This window comes from Eptatretus burgeri, chromosome 8 (genome assembly GCF_056783735.1).
Source record: "Eptatretus burgeri isolate ZD-2024b chromosome 8, Ebu_testis_v1, whole genome shotgun sequence".
Classification (NCBI taxonomy): Eukaryota; Metazoa; Chordata; class Myxini; order Myxiniformes; family Myxinidae; genus Eptatretus; species Eptatretus burgeri.
The window spans coordinates 66,177,998-66,199,734 of NC_140968.1; the positions used below are offsets into that span (position 1 = coordinate 66,177,998).

At 46.0% G+C, this 21,737-nt stretch overlaps 1 protein-coding gene across 5 annotated transcripts in view; it reads right to left on the minus strand.

Annotated features, from left to right (window-relative positions):
• The window catches only part of LOC147021931 (progranulin-like), a 52,187-nt gene that overhangs the window by 16,327 nt on the left and 14,123 nt on the right, over positions 1 to 21,737 (minus strand). For 4 of the 5 annotated variants that reach the window (XM_085892369.1, XM_085892368.1, XM_085892371.1 and 1 more), the window contains 3 exons: positions 21,592 to 21,729; positions 16,566 to 16,667; positions 9,900 to 10,037 (listed from right to left, as the gene is read on the minus strand). In XM_085892369.1, the coding sequence (XP_085748495.1) occupies positions 9,900 to 10,037; positions 16,566 to 16,667; positions 21,592 to 21,729 (378 nt within the window). The remainder of the gene's footprint in view (positions 1 to 9,899; positions 10,038 to 16,565; positions 16,668 to 21,591; positions 21,730 to 21,737) is intronic. The other variant, XM_085892372.1, reaches the window with a different exon arrangement.

A 21,737-nucleotide genomic window follows, 5' to 3' on the forward strand; every position in this document is an offset into this window, starting at 1 on the left:
TGAAGACCTGCAGAATCTACCAAACATGCGGCTCTTGTTACGGAAACCTTTCTGGGGCTCTACAAATGTTTTGAGTGATGCGGGGTGTAACACCAAGGACAAGTAGCACAATCTCTGGACAGACAACAACATTGTTAACAAAGAACTGGTGAGTGATCCAATAGAAGAGCCTCCACGTTTCGACCTCCCCCTGAAACAGTGGTCTGTGATCAACAGGATCCACACTCTCCATGCAAGGACATCACACCACCTCCACAAATGGGATTTCCAAGACAGCCACCCAGATCAGATTCTTCACCACAATGTGAACGAGTATGACCTACGGAAGTTTGATGAAGGATTTCGGGAAATCCACCAAACAACAAACAGTGCTGTTACTTGGCTGTCCAACTTAGACTTGGATCTGTGAGCTGAAAATTTGTCAGATGCAAGAATATAATATATTTAAGATGCTGCATCTTATCAAACGTTATACAATGAAGTGAGCATGTACAACTGGGATTAGAGTAGGCCATTGACGTGCTCTCCAACTTAATATTGTACAGGTAAGGAAGCAACCGCACCTATGTTTATGTGAAATAAAAAAAATTCTGCTCGACCCACCAAAAAGCAAACAGAACATTTTTGTTGTAAAAGTGGCTGTCGCAGGACAATTGCCTGAATGACATAAACTCGAGAGCATCTTATTGTTGGCGCGAGTTACTATATGACAAAAGTTCAACTGTGATTCAGAATATGTGGCTGATTATCATTTTGTATGCAGCCTGTGACTGCTGATTGCATCATTGCTGGGAGCGTGACTGTGCCACTGATGCAGTGCTCCATATTTTCAATAAACTGGTCTGGTACTCATTTTGCCAACTTCAGAAGGATGACGGGCTGAGTCAACCCACGTGGTGTTGTTTAACGGCACGACAGGGGCTTGAACTTAAGACCTTAAGACCTTAAGCCAGCCACCTTAATTGTTAAGCCAACAGCAGGATTTGTGTCACGGATGATGGGAAGCAATATTTAAAATGGCAGTGATGATTGTCACGTTGTCGAGCCCAGGAAACACAGAAAGCAGCGTGATTACGGATCACCACTATGGCTCGCGGTGCTCGTTTAATCAGCCATCTTAGAACCTTCTCTTCCAGTTGTTGTTTCACATCATCGTGACAATACAGTGGAGTTGCATGTATTCAAAAGTATCCAAACACAATACAAACCATCATCATGACAATGATGATTCAGCATTGTTGAAAAAAATACAATATATATATATATAGGCAATTCCATGGTTCGTAACGTTACACTTTTGGGGCTATTGTATAACGTTCTGACCTGTGAAATGAAATTGAATGAGCATTTAATCTTACTAATGATACCAGCAAAGCTTCTTGATTATACCTTCCACCCCATGTAAAGTAAAAAAAAAAAAAAACATTTAGACTTGTGTTGGAGTAACAGTGAGAACTTCAATTTCGGTTGGTAACGTTACAGAATATGAACAAGGATAAAAATGACAGATCTTTGGTCGAAAAGTTTCCTCAAACAGGAGACATCTATATCAAGTTGTGTTTCTCCTCTCATTTCTTACTTGTTAACCTTTAACCTCCGCCATCGAAGATCGGAGGTTACCGTTTTCACCCCTTTCTGTTTGTTTGTTTGTGAACAGTATTACGGAAAAACTCCGACAGATTTCGACGAAACTTGGTGGCGGGGTTAGGTCTGGTCCAAGGATCATGCCATTAGATTTTGGACTTGGTCGGATTTTGAAAAAATATTTGAATTTTTTTTTGCATTTCTACATGTTTTAAGTGATTTCCACCCCCCCCTAAAAAAAAAAATGAGAAAAAAAAAATTTTGCAACTTTTTTTTCAACAAAATGGATTTTTTTTTGCATTTCTACATGCTATAAGTGATTTCCAACCAAAAACAAAACATGCCAAAATTATAATTGCGGCTGATTTTGGAACTTCAGGTGGACATACCCACGTAAAATCAATTTCTGTCTCAAGGAATCTAGTTATGACGAATGAATTGAGTATGTAAAAGTTAAAAGTAAAAGGGAAAGTTGCAAACTATAACTCTGTGAGCACTGTTGACATCAAATTGAATGAATAGGATATCAGGTTCACTTGAGTGACTTCGCAGTATTGGCGCGGAGGTTTTGCACTCTACCAAGTGCTCCCCCTCTAGATAATCTTTGTTTTTCTATAGAACTTTTATTGTGTATCGTCCTCGTTTTTATTTCAGACAAGAAAAACATGGTTAGTAATGTTACGGTTAGTAACGTTGCAGTTTGTCAGCTGTAGGTATAAATGACTATAGATCATTTTAAAAGTATTTATATAGTTTTTCAAGGAAATACCGGTACGATTTCTGCCTGGTATCAACATTAGGTCACCAAATGTCCACACAGGTACTAATTGTCATGTAAACTGTGTCATGCAAATGAGCACACAGGTGTCACATACTCTCTCCATCGAGTGCAGCCTGTGGCTGCTGGTTGCATCATTGGTTGGGACGCGGCTATGCCGCTGATGCAGTGTCCCCCTTACCCAGTACACTGGTGCTCATTTTGCCGACCTCGGAAGGATGACAGGCTGAGTCAACCTCCTGGTGTATTTTAATTCAGTGGCCAACGGGGCTTGAACTCAGGACCCGAGGATCCCAAGCCACCACCCTAACCACTAAGCCAACACCAGGCTGCGTCACATACTACGCATTTGACATACAATGTATAATCATGCCGTGAGCAATACTGTAAGACAGAGCGGCCATTTTAGTCATGACTATCACTGAGATTTTTACATGAAATCATCCCAAATCATGGATGAGGTTCAGAGATCTTCCTTCTGATGAAGTGGTTGTGACATCTATTATACTGTTGTGGTTACCAAATTCGCAAACCACCATTCAGGTCCCTTAGGTGAGGTATCTCGGTAAGTACATGTGTAGTTAGGTCCAAACCCGTTGTCTAGTGGGAATACATGTCATTTATGCGTGCTGCGACTCTTCAGGATAGCCGTTTTTCTTTTACTATCTTTATTTTGGACCAACCGCCATGATTACAACCACAACCACCGCTTCACCACAACCGCCACGACCTTCACGTCACACCTCGCAACCGTAGCATTGCCACCGTTCTTGCCCCGCTGTGGGTACCGGTGTTGGACTCGTGCAGGGCGCGCGCCGAACAGCGTGTACAAAATCACGGATTTTGTGCTTCAAAAACGGATCAAAAACGACACACGCCCACTTTTTGCCGTCCAATCGGTGAGCGAGGGGCGATTTGGCCCCGCCTCCAGGACGATCGATATATGCAAATTTGTGGATCAAAAAGCCTTCACGCCCACTTTTTCTCGGGCCAATGGCGAGCGAGGTGAAAGGTCAAAGGGAGGGGGTCAAAGGCGAAGCTACGGGGGGATAAAAGGACCGTGTTCGTCAGTCAGGAGAGTCGAGAGTCGGAGAGTCCAGAGGCGGAGAGTAGGAGAGTAGGAGAGTCGGAAGCAGAGGGTCAAGACTTCGCGGGCGGTGGAGCTGCTCGTCGTGTGCGTTGGAGTCGGAACGGAGGGGACGAGCTGTGGAAAGGCGGCGACACCAGACGAGGGGGTGCTCGCGTCGTGCAGGAAGCTGCACCCGAGGGAGGCCGACAGCGCGACCTGGCCAAGGTGGAGACGCTCGTCGCGGGATAATAAAGATCCTCTATACCCCGAGCATCAGCAACCCCCTCCTGTTTCCCCCCGCGCTGAGATAGTGCGACCAAGGGGGCCCCTTTCCCACCCCCTACCAGACACTGTCCGCGAGGCCCGCGGAGTTGAGGCGCCATCGCCGCTCCGCGTCTCATCACCAGACGGGTAGGCGCGACCCGGTCTCGGCCTCAGGCCCGCCTCATCCTTGAGGGTATTCTTTTCCTTGGTTTTGGGTATGTGTTGTCAGCGCCGTCTGTGAGGTAGAATTGTATAAGTGTTGCCGTGTGCTCGGTAGTCGGTATTAGCTCTGCATTGTGTTTTCGCTTTTACATTTGCTTTTTGTGTAAATTGCATTGTGTCTTTTCTGTGTGCATTTGGTGGAATTGTATATGTGTGCTTCCCGTGTGCCGCGAATAAATGTGCTTTTGTGTTGAACTGTTTCCCGCTTCGCTTCGTCATTTCTCCCATTGAATCCTCATCTTGCTTCACGTAAAGGGTTGGTAGTGGGCTGAATACGCCCGATAATTAATCGAACCGTCGAGGTCGACGATAACACCGCTCGGTTATTCTGATAGTACGGAACGGGTCGCTTAAGTGGCCCGTGTCCGAAGTCGACCTGCGGCGAGGTGCGATCGCCCGGTCTACCCTCCGCGTGGGTACTTAGGTAGGTCGAATTTGGCGAGCAACCCTATCCCACGCGGGGGCTGATTGGCTCGATCGCGGTGAGACCGAAAGGTCCACCCGTGACTGGTTCCCGGCGTTAGTCCGAGAGGGTCACGACTGGATTGTCCGTCCGGTGGGCGACGTGCCGCGATTCGAGTTACGTGGCCGTCAGCACGCCGGCGGGCGCGAAATCCGCAACAATATGTTTATCGCAATGTACATGTGATGCGTGAGGATTCAGTATCACAGTCTTAACCAATCCATTTGTTTTATTGAAAAAAACTGAAGATAATATTAAGTATAATAAAGTGTAAAACTCCACACTAACAATGTATCATAATTACATCACTTTCACTATGACTGCAAATCTGTTTTGATGTTTTCATCACACTATCGATTGAAATAGGTTCATACTTCTGTATACTTAGGATAAAGAACTGTTATAATAGAAAACTGCAAGTGTGTGCACTGGAGCTGCATCAACAGCAAATCAAGATCGTTTTCAGTTTTGATGTTTCCCCTTTGAACTGAACTCGGCATTTAAATACAAGCTGAAGATTAATGAAATATCACACTCACCAAGTGCTCTCAGATCAGAATTCCTGTTGTACATTTGTTGATATCGCGGGGGCGCTGACTTCATCAACAGGTATGGCGAATTCCATGCAGACATGTAGTATCGTACATTTGGTGCATGTAGGAGTGTGCAGGAGTGCATCACATGTGGATATGAAGTTTTTAGGTGCATTGTGGGTAATCTATTGTCTCATGCTACCCTCTTTTCTCTGATTGTTACACTAATGACTGAAAACTTTCTCCTGCTGGTCTACTGATATTCATACCAAGTGTATTGTTGCGGATTCGCGCCCGCCGGCGTGCTGACGGCCACGTAACTCGAATCGCGGCACGTCGCCCACCGGACGGACAATCCAGTCGTGACCCTCTCGGACTAACGCCGGGAACCAGTCACGGGTGGACCTTTCGGTCTCACCGCGATCGAGCCAATCAGCCCCCGCGTGGGATAGGGTTGCTCGCCAAATTCGACCTACCTAAGTACCCACACGGAGGGTAGACCAGGCGGTCGCACCTCGCCGCAGGTCGACTTCGGACATGGGCCACTTAAGCGACCCGTTCCGTACTATCGGGATAACCGAGCGGTGTTATTCGTCGACCTCGACGGTTCGATTAATTACACTGAACAACAAATTTCAAAAATTTTTTTTTACTGGAGATGTGTAAAGTGATTAAGACTAATTTGGGTACGCTGATTTCAAAAATCATAACCGTTTTGCTGTATCACGTCAGGATTTTCAGGAACAGAAATATTCCCATTGCCTAGAAGTCAGGATTTCAATGAAATTTACATATGTCTTTAACATGTCTATTTCGTACAATTGTTGTTAACTTGTGTTATATTTCTTTCTTTCAGATAAAGATGAGTAGGCGTTCCTGTACCAATCATCCTGACAACTTCTGTTATGTCTGTGGTCGGTATACCAAAAAAGATCAACAGCGAAGTATATCTACAGCATTGAAAATGAAGGCCGCCTACTTTCACTACTTCGGGTGTAAGGTGGGGGACTAAGAACAGAGCTGGGCACCACACATCTGCTGCACAAGCTGTCACACAACCTTGACTCAGTGGTTGGTGAGCAAGCGCGCGAGCATGCCATTTGCGGTGCCCATGATATGGCGTGAGCCGCAGAATCATCATGATGATTGTTATTTCTGCTGCACAAGCATCGCCGGCTTCAACAAGAAGAATAAAGGTCACATCAAGTACGCTGACTGCGTCTCTGCTCGTAAACCTGTGCCTCATGATGACGAGAACCCCGTTCCAACACCTCCAGCTGATCAGAACATAGCTGTAAGCAGTGGTGAAGAGGATGGTGATGATGAACCTTTTGAACCCGACACTCAAGAATCACACCTTCTGAACCAGGGAGACTTAAATGATCTTGTAAGAGATCTCTCGCTGTCAAAGGCGAAGGCAGAACTGCTTGGATCAAGGCTGCAGCAGTGGAATCTAATTGAACCTAACACCAAGATATCCTTGTTCAGAGCACGTCACAGAGACATGGCTGAGTTCTTTGAGATGGAAGACACGATGACATTCTGCAGTGACATCAACGGTCTGTTGAAAGAACTTGGGTGTGATCACGATCCTGCAGACTGGCGCCTCTTCATCGACTCGGGGAAGAACAGCTTGAAGGCTGTTTTGCTCCACAATGGCAACGAGAAACCATCAGTCCCACTGGCTCACGTGTTCGGCATGACAGAGACCTATGAGACTATGCGGCAGCTGCTTGATTCCATCAAGTACAATGACTTCAACTGGCACATCTGCGGAGACTTGAAAGTGGTGGCGCTGTTGTTAGGGCTGCAGTCAGGCTACACGAAATACATGTGCTTCCTTTGTCTCTGGGATAGCAGAGACGACAAGAATCACTGGACGAAGAAAGATTGGGAAGAGCGAAAAGATCATGTACCTGGTCGACACAACGTGAAGCATGTCGCCCTTGTCGACCCAGCCAAGGTTTTCCTTCCACCACTCCACATAAAGCTCGGCTTGATGAAAAGTTTTGTACGGGCAATGGATCTGAATGGGCGTGGGTTTTCATACCTCAAGGAAAAGTTTGGCAACACCTTGTCGGAGGCCAAGATCAAGGCTGGTGTCTTTGTTGGACCGCAAATCCGACAGATTATGAAGGACGAAACTTTTCCGACAACTCTAAACCCCAAAGAGCTGGCAGCGTGGAGGAGCTTCAAAGCTGTGACGGACAACTTCTTGGGGAACGAGCGCGCGGACAACTATGAAGAAATAGTGCAGCAGCTGCTGGAGTCCTTCAGGAAACTTGGCTCCAGGATGTCCCTGAAAATCCATTTCCTACACCAGCACCTGAACTTCTTCCCTGACAACTTGGGAGCAGTCTCGGACGAGCACGGCGAGCGATTCCACCAAGAGATTTCACTCATGGAGACTCGTTACCAAGGGCGGCACAACCCGAACATGATGGGCGATTTCTGCTGGTTCCTGCATCGTGAAACTGACACAGAGCAGCACAAACGCAAAGCCAAATGCCTAAAGCATTTTTAATTACATTCTAGTGGAGTTTTTCTGTAATTTCTATAATTTTGAAGCATTCATGATGAAATAAATGAATAAATGAATTTTTGTAAATTTCATTGAAATCCTGACTTCTAGGCAATGGGAATATTTCTGTTCCTGAAAATCCTGACGTGATACAGCAAAACGGTTATGATTTTTGAAATCAGCGTACCCAAATTAGTCTAAATCACTTTACACATCTCCAGTAAAAAAATTTTGTTGTTCAGTGTTATCGGGCGTATTCAGCCCACTACCAACCCTTTACGTGAAGCAAGATGAGGATTCAATGAAAGAAACGACGAAGCGAAGCGGGAAACAGTTCAACACAAAGCACATTTATTCGCGATGAACGGAAAGCACACATATTCAATTCCACCAAAAGCACATAGAAAAGAAGAGAAACACAATGCAATTTTACACAAAAAGCAAATGCGACAATGCAGATCTAATACCGATTACGCGAGCACACGGCAACACTTATGCAATTTTACTTCACAGACGGCGCCGACAACACATACCCAAAACCAAGGAAAAGAACACCCTCAAAGATGAGGCGGGCCTGAGGCCGAGACCGGGTCGGGCCTACCCGTCTGGTGATGAGACGCGGAGCGGCGATGGTGCCTCAACTCCGCGGGCCTCGCGGCAGTGTCTGGTAGGGGGTGGGAAAGGGGCCCCCTTGGTCGCACTATCTCAGCGCGGGGGGAAACAGGAGGGGGTTGCTGATGCTCAGGGTATAGAGGATTTCCACTCTGCCTCGAGTCCCGCGACGAGCGTCTCCACCTCGGCCAGGTCGCGCCATCGGCCTCCCTGGTGTGCAGCTCCCTGCACGACGCGAGCACCCCCTCGTCTGCCCTCGCCGCCTCTCCACAGCTCCGTCCCCTCCGTTCCGACTTCAACGCACACGACGACGACCAACTCCTTCTTGCTTCTTCTTCCCAACTCCACCGCCCGCGAAGTCTTAACTCCTTGTCCTCTTGACTGACGAACGCGGTCGCTTTTATAAGCCCCGTGGCTTCGCTCTCTCATCTTTGACCCCCTCCCTTCGACCTTTCACCTCACTCCCCATTGGCCCGAGAAAAAGTGGGCGTGAATGCTTTTTGATCCATAAATTTGCATATAATCGATCGCCCTCCAACGCCCTGGGGGCGGGGCCAAATCGCCCCTCGCTCACCGATTGGACGGAACAAAAGTGGGCGTGTGTCGTTTTTGATCCGTTTTTGAAGTGGAAAATCCGTGGTTTTGTACACGCTGTTCGGCGCGCGCCCTGCACGAGTCCAACACCGGTACCCACAAGCGGCGCAAGAACGGTGGCGATGCGACGGTTGCGAGGTGTGACGTGAAAGGTCGTGGCTGTTGTGGTTGATGTTGTGGTTGGTGGTGGTGGTGGTGACAATGGCGGTTGGTCCAAAATAAAGATAGTAAAAGAAAAACGGCTATCCTGAAGAGTCGCAGCACGCATAAATGACATGTATTCCCACTAGACAACGGGTTTGGGCCTAACTACACATATACTTACCGAGATATCTCACCTAAGGGACCTGAATGGTGGTTTGCGAATTTGGTAACCACAACAGTATATTGGTTAGTAACGTTACAGCTTGGTTAGTAACGTTACATGGTTAGTAATGTTACAGATTTTGACACATGTTGGTTTTATTATGGTACAGTTTCCACGAAATTAATTGGCACTGATAAACTCAGTATGGTACAGTAGAGGAAATTTTAAGATGAGGAAGTTCAACACAATTTCTTTCTTTTCCTGCAAAAACAAGTTGATGTTTTGGTGAGTAACGTTACACGACCCTGAAGGGGTTTGCGTTTTTACAAAAAGATGTGTAATCCCATCAGAATCATGCATTTTGGTTTTTTGGAGTTGAGAGGTACTTTCACTCCAAGATTAAAATTGCTTTAAATGAAGTGTATTATTGAAATATTTCTCCTTCACTGATCAAAACAAGTTTTCATGTTTTTCACAGAAAATTTTGTTCGGAAATGTTATTGAGGCAAACATGGCGTTCACACACATTACAACGGCAGAAACACCGCAACAAAACTTTTTTTCAAGAACTTTGGTCTATATAGAATCATATGAACTAAAAATTTAGTGAAAATTTACAATTCTAAAATTTGAGGTTATGTCCACTCGATCATGGAATTGTTCATATATATATATATATATTTATATATATATATATATATATATATATATATATATATATATATATATATATATATATATACATATACATACATATATATATATATACATATACATACATACATACACACACACACACACACACACACACACACACACACACACACACACACACACACACACACACACACACACACACACACACACACACACACACACACACACACACACACACACACACACACACACACACACACACACACCACCCCATGGTGCAGAGCCATTTGCACACCTGGAGATGGCCTTCAACCACCTTTGCGAGGAATGTGCTACTCCATGACAAGCTTGAGGGTACATCACACGTCAAAGTTTGCAGGTTACAAATACGGCCTTGAGGACAGCAGTGATGTTTGTCCTTACAGCAGACTGCCTGTGAAAAAAAATCAGAATACATTTACAACAACAGCAGGACAATAAATCAAATCAGGAAACAACAACAGCATAGCTGTAGCTACAGCTGCAGCATTGTTAGAATAAAGAAGGTAATATTACATTATTACTCGCAGGGACCCACAGAACATCAACGCAATGTAAAATGTGACTTCAAGTCCTCAACTCCAACCCCTCACAAATCCCAAGTCATCAACGCCCATCTAAAACTCCAAGTCCTCAACCTCCCTCCCCTCCCCACCCCAAAAGCCTCAACCTCCCCCATCCAACTCTGTCCCATCTTTGCCCTCCCCCCTTTTCCTAACCCCAACATCAACACCCTGACCTCTCCTCCTCCCCCCCCCCCACCCCATGCTCATTAAAAGCAAAGGGCATTCTCACATCGATCATTATGTATTTCTTAATTACCTCATTGAAACAGCAAGATATTTAACTCTTTCCCCTCCCCTATTATACTATCACCGACTTCACAGAAACCACAATCAAAACAGCAACAGGTGTGCTCCTATATGTCGTGGCCCATCACGATCGCCTATCCAACTCACAATCCCGTGACGTATGCGGAAACCCGAAATAATTGCAGCTCTCAAGTGACCATGAGCAGCCAAATTTTGCCAATAAACGACCCTAAACCAATTATCTTCTTCCTGGGGGCATGTATACACGTCGTTAAAAGGAAATACTGCAATGACGGATGTGGTATTTCACGATCTCGCGACATTGTCGGAACTCCCCAGGCAAAGCCCTTTATAATGACATGGGTTTTATGGTCCCCGGTGAAGTCATTTCAGAGAAAATAGCTGGAAATAAAAGCAAGGACTTGTGGAACCTCCGTGGTAAAAGCCCTTCCTCGAGAGAATGCCACATCGTTGTTTGGGTGGTGTATAAACAACAGACCGCTGCCTCGATAACTCCCAAAAATAAAAAAAAACCTTCGTTTAAAGCAAAAACATGCCTCTGCTGATGAGCATGTACAATACATCATGGATATATAGCTTGGCTGACACCAGAGGCCTAAAGCCTATCCTTCCTGTGGCCTTCACAAGGTCCGTGATGCCTATCGGATCCAAACTTTCGATATTTGATGATCCTTTTAACAGTCGCTTTGGTTGTGTTACGCTGAAGGGAAAACTTAAAGAGAGGACATGGCAATTGTGAATATGACAGCTCTAAAGATGGTTTTATTTTTTGTATACATAGTCGAGGCTTGTGGAAAAGCGAGTACACTGAACGGATCAAGATGTAACAAGACAACATGAACAATAGAGAGAAAAGGGGGGAGGGGGGGGACAGCAGAGTTGAAGTTGAAGGACAAGGTAGAGGGAAACTTGGACAAACAATGGGTGTGGGGAGGAATGGGGGGCAAGAAAGAATGCATAGGGTGAACAAGACAGATACAGAAGAAAAAAACAGGAAATTTGGAAGGAGGGCTTGGGTGGAGTGGGGTAAACAAGGGTCAAAAAAATAATGGCTTTGGATTGGGGATGATTTGAGATGGTGGAGAACAGCTGCTGTCTTGCAGATTTAGAGGGAAGAATGAGATTGAAGAGAATGTGGAAATTGGCTCCACACGCTGAAAAAAAACAGTGGAATGAACGAGTGGAGGTGAGCATTCATCCTGGATTTAGGTAGTTTCACCAGAACGGAGTTGATGGTGGACCTTGTGCACCTGGCAGAAACCTGGGGAAGTGGGGAACAATGCATGGAAAGAACAGAGGGTGAAACACTAGAAAGGAGGTGGCCCATCGACTCAGCTTCAGAACATGAGATTTCTATGATCTTGAAGACCTTGGTTTCCACGGCGTCAAGCTGAGAAAGATGTGAGGCAGGGGAGCCAGCCCAGAGGGCTGCACTCCATGAATCTGCAGATGAAGGCCTTGGATGAAGGCCTTGGAGGTGGATAGGAGTTCAGGTGTGCCAAGGAAACACCTTGGACGACAGAGGATGCCCAGTCAGCAACTGACTTTGGAGGCCAACTTTGAAATGTGGTTTGCCCAAAGGAAATCATGACATGATAGTTAGACCCAGGAGTTTGAGTGACTGAACTTCCTCAAGAGGTTTGTTAAGAAAGTGGATGTGGGTGGAGGGGTGTGGGGGGTTGCCAGGCTGTCCCTTCGGAGAGAGGAAGACAGAGAGTAGGAGATTTTCCTGGGCTGAGTAACATGTTCCAAGTATTTGACCAGCTTGCAATTTTGTCAAGGTCGGAAGAGAGGAAAGAAGCTGAAGCCTGCCTGTGGTCCTGCAGCATAGTCTGATATTTCAGATCAATTGTTCAAATTTGCATAAAAACACCAAAATTGGTACACATGTAGAATAATGTATTCCGAACAATTCTAGATATGGAGCCACCCGAGATTGTGCCTTGGTCAGCTTCGGCGACCATTTTCCAAAATGGCCGCCATTCTACGTTAGCGAAATTGGCTATATGCTCTTATTTTCTTATTGTATTGGTGGTAGATACAAGGAAAGTGTAAAATTCAGTAAATTGACCATGAAAAGGCGTATTCAAATATTACGAGCCAGTATTTTCGGTAAAAAAGCCATTATTTGATTTGTAAATTGCTGCTCTCCTGAAAAACTTTTCGCTGAAAAGTACGCATTATTGCCTGGAGGACAAGAGTCAAATGATATTAATCACATTCAATGGGTTTGGAATCAACAAAAATTGCATTATAGATTACATACTTTACTCTATTTTGAAAAGGGAACTGATAATCATGATAATGACAAACTCAGAAAATGTAGTCAAATTATTGCACACTTCACTTTGAAGCGGCTACGGTTTACTGCTACTACCATTCTACCAGGACACATGGTACACGCATACATCAGTCAGGTACAATATGAGTTTCTGAGCTCAAGTGTACTGGCTCTGGATCAAGAAGTCAACACTTTTACAAGCAATGCGATTTTGCATTTGCACATTCTAAGCAAGGCCGATATCTCAGTCTGTGTCGACTGCGTTTGTCTACTGGCATTCTCCTTCACAAGCACACAGTCCAGTGCATTGCAGATTAGCCTTCTTCAGCCTTTTTTTTGCAGCCGCACGACACCAGCTCGAAGCAGCTTTTTGAAGCCTCAGGGAGTGTGGTCCAGAGCGGTTCGTAGGACCCATTATCTGTTTGCAACCAGCCCCAGCTTGTTGGTGATGGAAGCACGGGTTGAGGGACCAAGACCTGCCCCCAGACATAGCCACCCTGGAAGACTGATCTCTTCACATGATGTTCCAAAGCATCGTAGGGAGGTGGGATGCGCTGGACGGAGTTCCTCTTGGTGAAGAGCTTCTTTCTGGCCTCGTTGACGTCCGTATATAGACTGGTGCGCTCATAGAGGAGCACCACAAACCTTTCAATGCAGTGCATTGTGTCATCCTGAATGTTGACTGGCGTGGTGGTCAGGGTCACAAGATAATCTGTCAGTTCTGGAAACGAGTTCCATGTGGTCCAGGCAGATTTCTTCCCATGCCCCACGAATGCTGATATCGTGTCACATCCGGTCATGGCATGGAAGACAGGGAGGGCACGTGCCTTCTGTGGACCAAGGGAGGCAGGTATTTCATGGACAGGGATGTAGCGGTAGTTCTTGCCAGTCCCAAAGGCAATCCAGAGTTCATCCATGCATGGTAGTGCCTGGGCTACTATCACCACCAAGACGACAACGTCGGTGTCTACAGTTCGAACTTGAATCCGACGGTGGTCATGTTCTGCAGCATGGGCCACATGCAGCATGATGCGAGTGTCCGCCTCTTCTTGACCGCATGGAGCCAGAGAGCTTTCATCTTCCTGCCTTGGAAGGCAGATGACTGCTTCACCATCAGTGACTACCAGCTCCTTTGCCTCGTCATGGAAGGACTGCACCAGCACATCGGACAGGAAGGTGGAGAGCTCCACCTTGTTTGCGTCGACACGTAGGAAACTCTGCCAGTTTCCTGGTACAGCTGCGGTGCTCACCACCGCAATAAAATAAATCAACACAAATTACATTTGTATTGTTTTCCTTTGTAAATGCACATCACATGGAGTATTTATCACCTCTGAGAAACCTACAAAGAGAATAACAATGACAGATATCCCATGTTGTTAAAGTAGAATGACCTGACAAAGGCAAAATCTGACCAAGGCAAAATCTCGAGTGGCTCCATATCCAGAATTGTTCAGAATACATTAGTCAACATATCTACCAATTTTGGTGCTTTTATGAAAAGTCGAACAATTGGTTTGCTATGCTGCAGTACTACTGTCTGTTTTGGCTTCACACATCACCAAAATGGTGGCCGTATGATTTTTCAGGTTCCGATTGTGGGTCGGTGGAATCAGGCCAGCTATCCAACAAATGGGTGGAAAGGAGCGTTACACATGTATGGACAAACAAGCATGTTAAAAGATAAGACTCCGTAATACATTACATGATCCGTTTTACCTGCAATGTGCCACAGGTCTACAAGAGCTGTGCATGGTTGTTGCTGTTGTTGTGGTTGTTGTTGGGGGTCAATTTTCGAAATGTGCACCCATTGGTCAGACAGCCGCTGGACCTCACCCACATTTGTCGCTTGATGATCATCCCACCATGGCATCCAGACAAAATAATATGGCTGCTATCTTGGTTTTCTGGTGGGCCGAAGACATCAGGCCTGCTGCCTCTGCTGATTATACACTGCCTGGGTTTGTTGTGTCCGATTTCAATTGCCTTTGTTTGGGTCCAATGTTACTCACGATGAGGGATGCTGAAAAATCTAATCATGTGTTGAATAAAAATTATTAGTAAGGTTTAATCAAGCCAGTCAGCCACTCACAGAATGTGCCTCACGAAAGCCGTTCCTGTCGTAATTTTGTCATTTACATCATCCGATTTCCATTGGCTTTCTTACTCACGATGCGATCCGCATGAGTGCCTTTGTTACCTCTTCCACAACTGAGTAAAATGTGCTTCACTCGTGATTAAAACTGTACGACCACACGAGCATGAACCAGGGACGACAACGAAGCGGGAAGATGAACAGGAAATTTTCTCCACCCCCTCGGTTAGCTCTGCCATGAGCTTGCACATCAGTATCCATCTATAATTCCAGCAATGTGTGTGTGTGTGTGTGTGTGTGTGTGTGTGTGTGTGTGTGTGTGTGTGTGTGTGTGTGTGTGTGTGTGTGTGTGTGTGTGTCCCGCTGTTTCTCGACAGCCACTGGTCCGATCTAATTGAAACTTGCCAGATATATTGCTGGGGACCTGAGGATGTGCCTTTTCAAGGTTTGATATTAATCGGACAAGTGCTTCCCAAGTTATGGCCATTTACCAACCAATGACAAAACACGTTGCTGCGTGGGCGTGGCCGATGGGGGAAGGGAACCTCAGCCGCGTTCCCCATTATGGGTTACAACGTACGGACTTCCGGATAGTGATGACTTCGTGTATTCTAATAATTTCTCGAATACTTATGCGCATTTATAGATAAACACAATGCCCCAAGTTATGATCGTTTTCATATTCGAGGGTACATAAATTTCAGTAACATCAGAGTGAGCTGGTATGCTATGAAGCAGGAAGTAATTTTTTTTTTCTCTCTCTTCTCTTCTCTTTGTGTTTTTCCTTGCGACGACATTGCGAAAAGGCAAAATACGTTGGCGCTAATTGAATAATTGGCCATTAAAACTAAATTGCGAATAATCGTAACTGCGGTATGCGAACTTCCGGGCCACGCACGTACGGGCACGTGAGAGCGATGGAACGGCCTGTGTGGTTGTTGTTTCTTGGTCGCGGTTTGAATTTTTTTATTATTATTATTTACGGGCACGTACTAGTATAATAAATTCCACCAATTACTCACTCTGTCCCTCAATCCCCGCTGCTCATGGGACCCACATTGTGGTTAAAAGTTACAAAAACAATCATAAAAGAAGAATCTCAAGTCAAACATTTCCCTCTTCCTCCTCAACATTTCACCATTTTGTTTTCACCTCACCTATTCAAAGGTAGACTACTCGCTCACATCACCCACTCCAGGGTAGGTTACCATACATGGGTGAGGTGAAACCTTTGACGACAACTTGATGAAAACATAAAACACTTAAAAAGAAAATTAAAAAAAAAAACATGATACAAGGCTTGTAGTGGAGCGCGCGCGCACGCACGCACGCACGCACGAATGTTAGACAAGACAAACACAGCCACTGAGCTTGAGGGAAGTGTTGATCCTTCCAAGGGTACCCTCGGTACCAGCGACGTCACAACAATGGCTCTGCCTTTCTCGTCGCACTCAGTGGGGCATTCCCCAAGAAGGAATTTCATCCTCCACATGGATGCTAGCCTATGGGGAATATCCGTGCTCTAAACCTTTTAAATGCTGAACGTCAAGCAACGAAGTGGCACGTACCAATTTTAAAGTTTTCGGTATGACTCGGATGGGGTTTGAACCGCTGACCTCCCAGACTCGGAGTGGACACACTAACCATTGCACAGAGACTGGTGAAGAAAAAAAAAATAACAACCTTTGGGTTGTGAATGTGAATTATACTTACGTGTTGGAAGGGGCAGCAACCATACGTTTTATCGGCTAAAAGACAGCACGTTTTCAGAATTGGACACGTGCTCCCATCTGGACATTTGATTTGTGGAATGTGCTGGGAAAAGAAAGACAGACGAGTGAGAGGGGAACGAGGAACTTGAACATTCACAAAAAGAATTAAAATCGCACCAATTTTTTTTACGACTGTTAAATTTTGATGTGTATTAAACAAACACCCAAAGGTTTCGAGTGCAATCAGTGGGTGGGATGGAGGGGGAGGGGGAACTAAAGAGTAAACTCTACAATCGATATCAAGGCAGAAAGAGCAGAAACCAGCAGAGGTCTGGCACGTAAGGAAAGATCAGAGACAATTCACCAACCTGTATAATTAAACCAGAATGCTATTAAACTCATGCAAGGTAGTACAAAGCATTCAAAGAGTTCTCGGAATGCAATACAAACCTCCAAGAAACTTCACATTTTAATTTAACTAATTACACATACAGTACATTAGTTCTATGAGACTGAAATTTATGGAGGGTTGAGTTCTATGAGATTTGTATTTTTGCAGCAATGATGTTCCATGTTTTATACATTTTTTTATGAACATAAATATAATTATGCCTAATTATAATATAAATATAATTACCTCCCATCCCATGATATTTATCTCCGTTTGTCTACTTTGGGAATTTGGAATCGGCATCCATCCACTTCATGTCCCCTCTTTCATCAAAGTCATGGAATCCATCATCGCAGTCGACATAAAATCCTCCCTTTTCTCCTATGGCCTCATCTCAGATCACCATTTTGGATTCAGACCAGGACAACCCACCTTGGACATGCTGCTACAGCTCTCCCAACAACGAATGGAGGTGCTCAATATCAGACATGAGATCAGTTCAGTCTCTCGAGATACACCTGGAGCTTTTGATGCAGTCTGGCATCCTGCCTTACTCTCCAAACTCTGTCTATGGCATCCAAGGCAAACTCCACCCTTGGGCTACTGACTTCCTCTCCTCTCAAAGCCAACATGCGACTCTCAACAGAATCCTTTAATCTCCTCTCCCTGTCAAGGCTGGAGAGCCCCAAGGCAGTGTTCTGGGCCCAGCCCGATTCCTAACCTTCATCAACGAGCTCTCTGACTTTCTGGAAGCCCGCTTAATCTATTTGCTGATGACTCCACCGTCTCCCGTGACATCCCTCCTCCTTCAGTTTGGCAGGCAGCAGCCTCTTCCCTTTCTTCAGAACTTAATAAAATCACATGCTGGTCAAACACTTGGAATACAGTACGTCTTTCAATCCTGATAAAACTCACTCTTTCTCCCCGAAAGGACCATCTCGCAACCTCTCCCCCCAACCCATCTACTTTCTCAACAATGCTCTCGAGGAACATCAATCATTCAAACTACTGAGTCTCACTATCAGCTCTGATCTTTCTTGGGTAAACCACATTTCTAAGTTGGTCTCGAAAGCCAGTCGCCGATTGGGCATCCTCCATCATGAAAACTCCTTCCTCAGCACACCTGAACTCTTATCCACCTACAAGGTCTTCACCTGCAACTTCATGAAGAACTTTACCCTCTGGGCTAGTGTTCCTGCCATGAAAACCAAGGCCTTCAGGATCACTGGTATCTCCCATGATGAATCTGAGTCTATGGTCCTATCACTTCGCCATCGCAGACAAGTCGGTGGTCTCTGTCTTATACCGCCTCCTCTCTGGTCTTGCCCCCTCTGCTCTTTCTGTGCCCCCTCCCCCTCCCCAGGTTTCTGATGGGTGCACACAGTCCACAATCAACACCCTAATGGTGAAACTACCTAAATCTAGGACCACTGCTCACCGACACTCATTCGTTCCTCTTTTTTCCCCGCCTGTGAAACCAACTTCCGCATTTTCTTCAATCTCATTCTTCCCTCCAGATCTTCAAGACAGCTGTTCACCACCATTTCAGGTCATCCCACATCTAAAACCATTATCTTTTCTACCCCCATTAACCCCTCCATCCGAAACTCACAGACTTCCAAACTTCCAGTTTTACCTTCCTGAGAGTTTTCTTCTATATCCATTTGGCTCACCCCGTGCATCCTCCCCCTTCCCAGCATTCTTCCCCACATCCATTTGTCCAAGCCATCCTCAATTTTGTCCCTCATTCCTGCTGTTGGATGATGTATCCCCCACCCCTCCCCCCCATACCCCATTCCTATTGTTCTGTTGTGTCCTGATCCATTCTGTGTTCCATCTCTTTCACAAGCCATGACTTTGTCTCTAAAAAAGTCAACTACCAGTTTTGTCAACATCATTCAGCATACCTGGTGTTGGCTTAATGGTTAGGGTGGTGGGCTTGGGATTCAATGGTCCTGAGCTCAAATCCTGCTTGGATGTTGAATTATTATTATTTTTTTTTTTTGTATACCTTGGTCGAGGCTCGTATGAGAGCTAACACACAACTCACAGCAAGGAGGCATGAGACAAGAGGGGCGGGAGTGGAAGGGACAAAACAGTGGGGAACAGACACATTAGGTGAACTGTGGAAGGGAGAGGGATGGGGATGGGACGGGGAACATGGCGAAGAGAAGATGGACATTTCAGGGACTTCCAGGAAGGAAAGTAGGAGAAATGAAGGAAGTGGGCTTGGGTGGATTATCGGGGGTAGAAAAGATCGAGGATTTGGATGGGGGAAGATAAGAGGTGGTGGTGAACAGCTGTTTTGAAAGCCTGGAGGGAAGAATGGGAAAGAATAGAGTGAGGAAGTTTATTCCAAAGGCGGGAAAAAAGAGGAATGAAAGAGTGAAGATGAGCAGTGATTTTTGATTTTGGTAGTTTTACCAGAAGGGGGTTGTTGGTGGACCTTGAGCGCCCTGTGGAAATGTGGTTGGGACAAATCGCAGAGAGAGCAGGGGGGGCAAGGCTGGAGAGGAGTCGGTAGAAGACAGAAAGACCACCGACCAACCTGCGGTGATTGAGTGAGAGGCCCAAAGACTCAGCTTCATTGCGGGAGATGCCGATGATCTTAAATGCCCTGGTTTCGACAGCGTGAAGCCGAGAAAGGTGGGAGGCAGGAGCACCAGCCCAGAGGGGAGAGCAGTACTCCATCAGGCTACGGACAAAAGCTTTGTAAGTGGTCAGGAGCTCAAGAGGGCCGAGGAAGGACTTAGCATGACGGAGGATTCCCAGTCGGCGACTGGCTTTTGAGGCGAGGTTGGAAATGTGACTTTCCCAGGAAAGGTCATGGCAGATAGTGAGACCTAGAAGCTTGAAAGAAAAGACTTCTTCCAGAGGATTGTTGAGAAAGTGGATGGGGGGTTTTGTAAACGGTCCTTTCGAAGAGACATAGTGAGAGTGTGAGATTTGTCTGGATTGAAAGACATGTTCCACGTGTTGGACCAGTTTGTGATTTTATCCAGATCTGCAGTGAGCGAAGAAGCTGCTGCTTGCCGGTCTGAGGGATGACAGATGGTACGGCAGAGGGTGGAGTCGTCGGCAAAGAGAAATAGAGGATTTTCCAGAAAGTCCGAGAGATCATTGATGAAAACCAGAAAAAGAACAGGGCCCAGAACGCTACCTTGAGGAACTCCAGCCTGCACAGGAAGAGGGGATGAAAGAACTCCATTTAGGGCCACACGTTGACTGCGACAGGAGAGGAAGTCTGCGAGCCATGAGTGGAGATGGCCTTGAATACCATGGGAAGAGAGTTTGGTGAGTAGGGCAGGGTGCCAGACTGTGTCAAAAGCACGTGATATGTCCAGGGATACGGCTCGGATTTCCTGTCTGGCATTGAGGACCTCCATCCATTGATGGGAGAGCAGTAGCAGCATATCCAGGATAGAGTGACCTGGTCTGAAACCAAATTGATGATTGGAAATCAAGCCATTGGAGAAGAGGAAGGATTTCATATCTGAGGCGATGATGGATTCCATCACCTTGCTGATGATTGGGAGAAGGCTGATTGGTCTGTAGTTATAGGGATCTGTTTTTGCACCTTTTTATGCAGGGCAGTGATGTTAGCAGATTTCCAAGCAGATGGCAGATGACCTTGGGCAAATGAGAGGGTGAATAGAACAGAGAGAGGGTGAGCAAGAGCAGAAGAGCAGGCTTTGAGGACACGTGGGCTGATGCCGTCTGGACCGGTTGCAGAATCTGACTCGAGGTTTGAAAGCAAGCTCTCCACCTTGTCAGGAGAAAAGGATACAGAGTCCAGGGACAGTTGGGTGCGACTGGGTAAAGTGGGTAGAGATAGAGATGGGTTTAGGACACAAGATTTAGCTGCAAACACCGAGTTTAGACATTCAGCTTTATCACGTGTGGAATCAGCAGTGCGGCCATTTGAGGTAAGGGAGGGGATGGAGGGGGAACATACACCAGAAACAGATTTGATTAAACGCCACCAGGATTTTGAGGAGGGAGAGAGGTTTGAGAGTTCAGACTTGAGATGAGAAAGATGTTGTTTTCTGTCTCTCCTGAGGGTAGATACACACTTGTTCCGAGCTTTGTGGAAAGAACTGAGATTGCCCTCAGTTGGGTTTGCTTTCCATGAGGCAAAGGCAAGTTGTTTCAGGACAACTGCCTCGCCACAAGCTTCAGTAAACCAAGGGCGGGAGGAAGGGTAAGACAACTGAACACGAGAGGGGATAAATCTGTGCACGAGGGAGAGCAAGTTTCTTTGAAAGAATTCCCAGGATGAGTTGATGTTTGAGAAAGTAGTGATAGGAGACCAGTCTGTAAGTTTGATGGCTGCTCGGAGACCCTGCCAGTCGGCTTGAGTGAAATGCCAGACTCGACGGCGGTGAGGTGGTTCTCTGATAACAGCCAGAGAGATGTCCACTTTAACAAGGACGTGGTCAGAAGAACCAATTGGAGCGAAGGAAGAGAATTAATACCAGGTGGGGTCGACTCAGCCTGTCATCCTTCCGAGGTCAGCAAAATGAGTGCCAGCATGCTGGTATCCTGTGTCGGAGTGGCGACCCATCCAGGATTGTGCCCAATAGCCAAGGAGACGCACAGAGTATGGTCCCAATGGATGGGATGGATCATTCAGTACCTCTGTTATGTTTGCATCCACATTTGCTTGCTTTTTCACCCAAGGTATTGAGTGGCCGCCGCCAATGCATCTTCCGATCGTTCCATTGCATGTGTACCCAGGTGGACAACAATGCTTTCCATCAGAGCAGCATACTGCCTGCACAA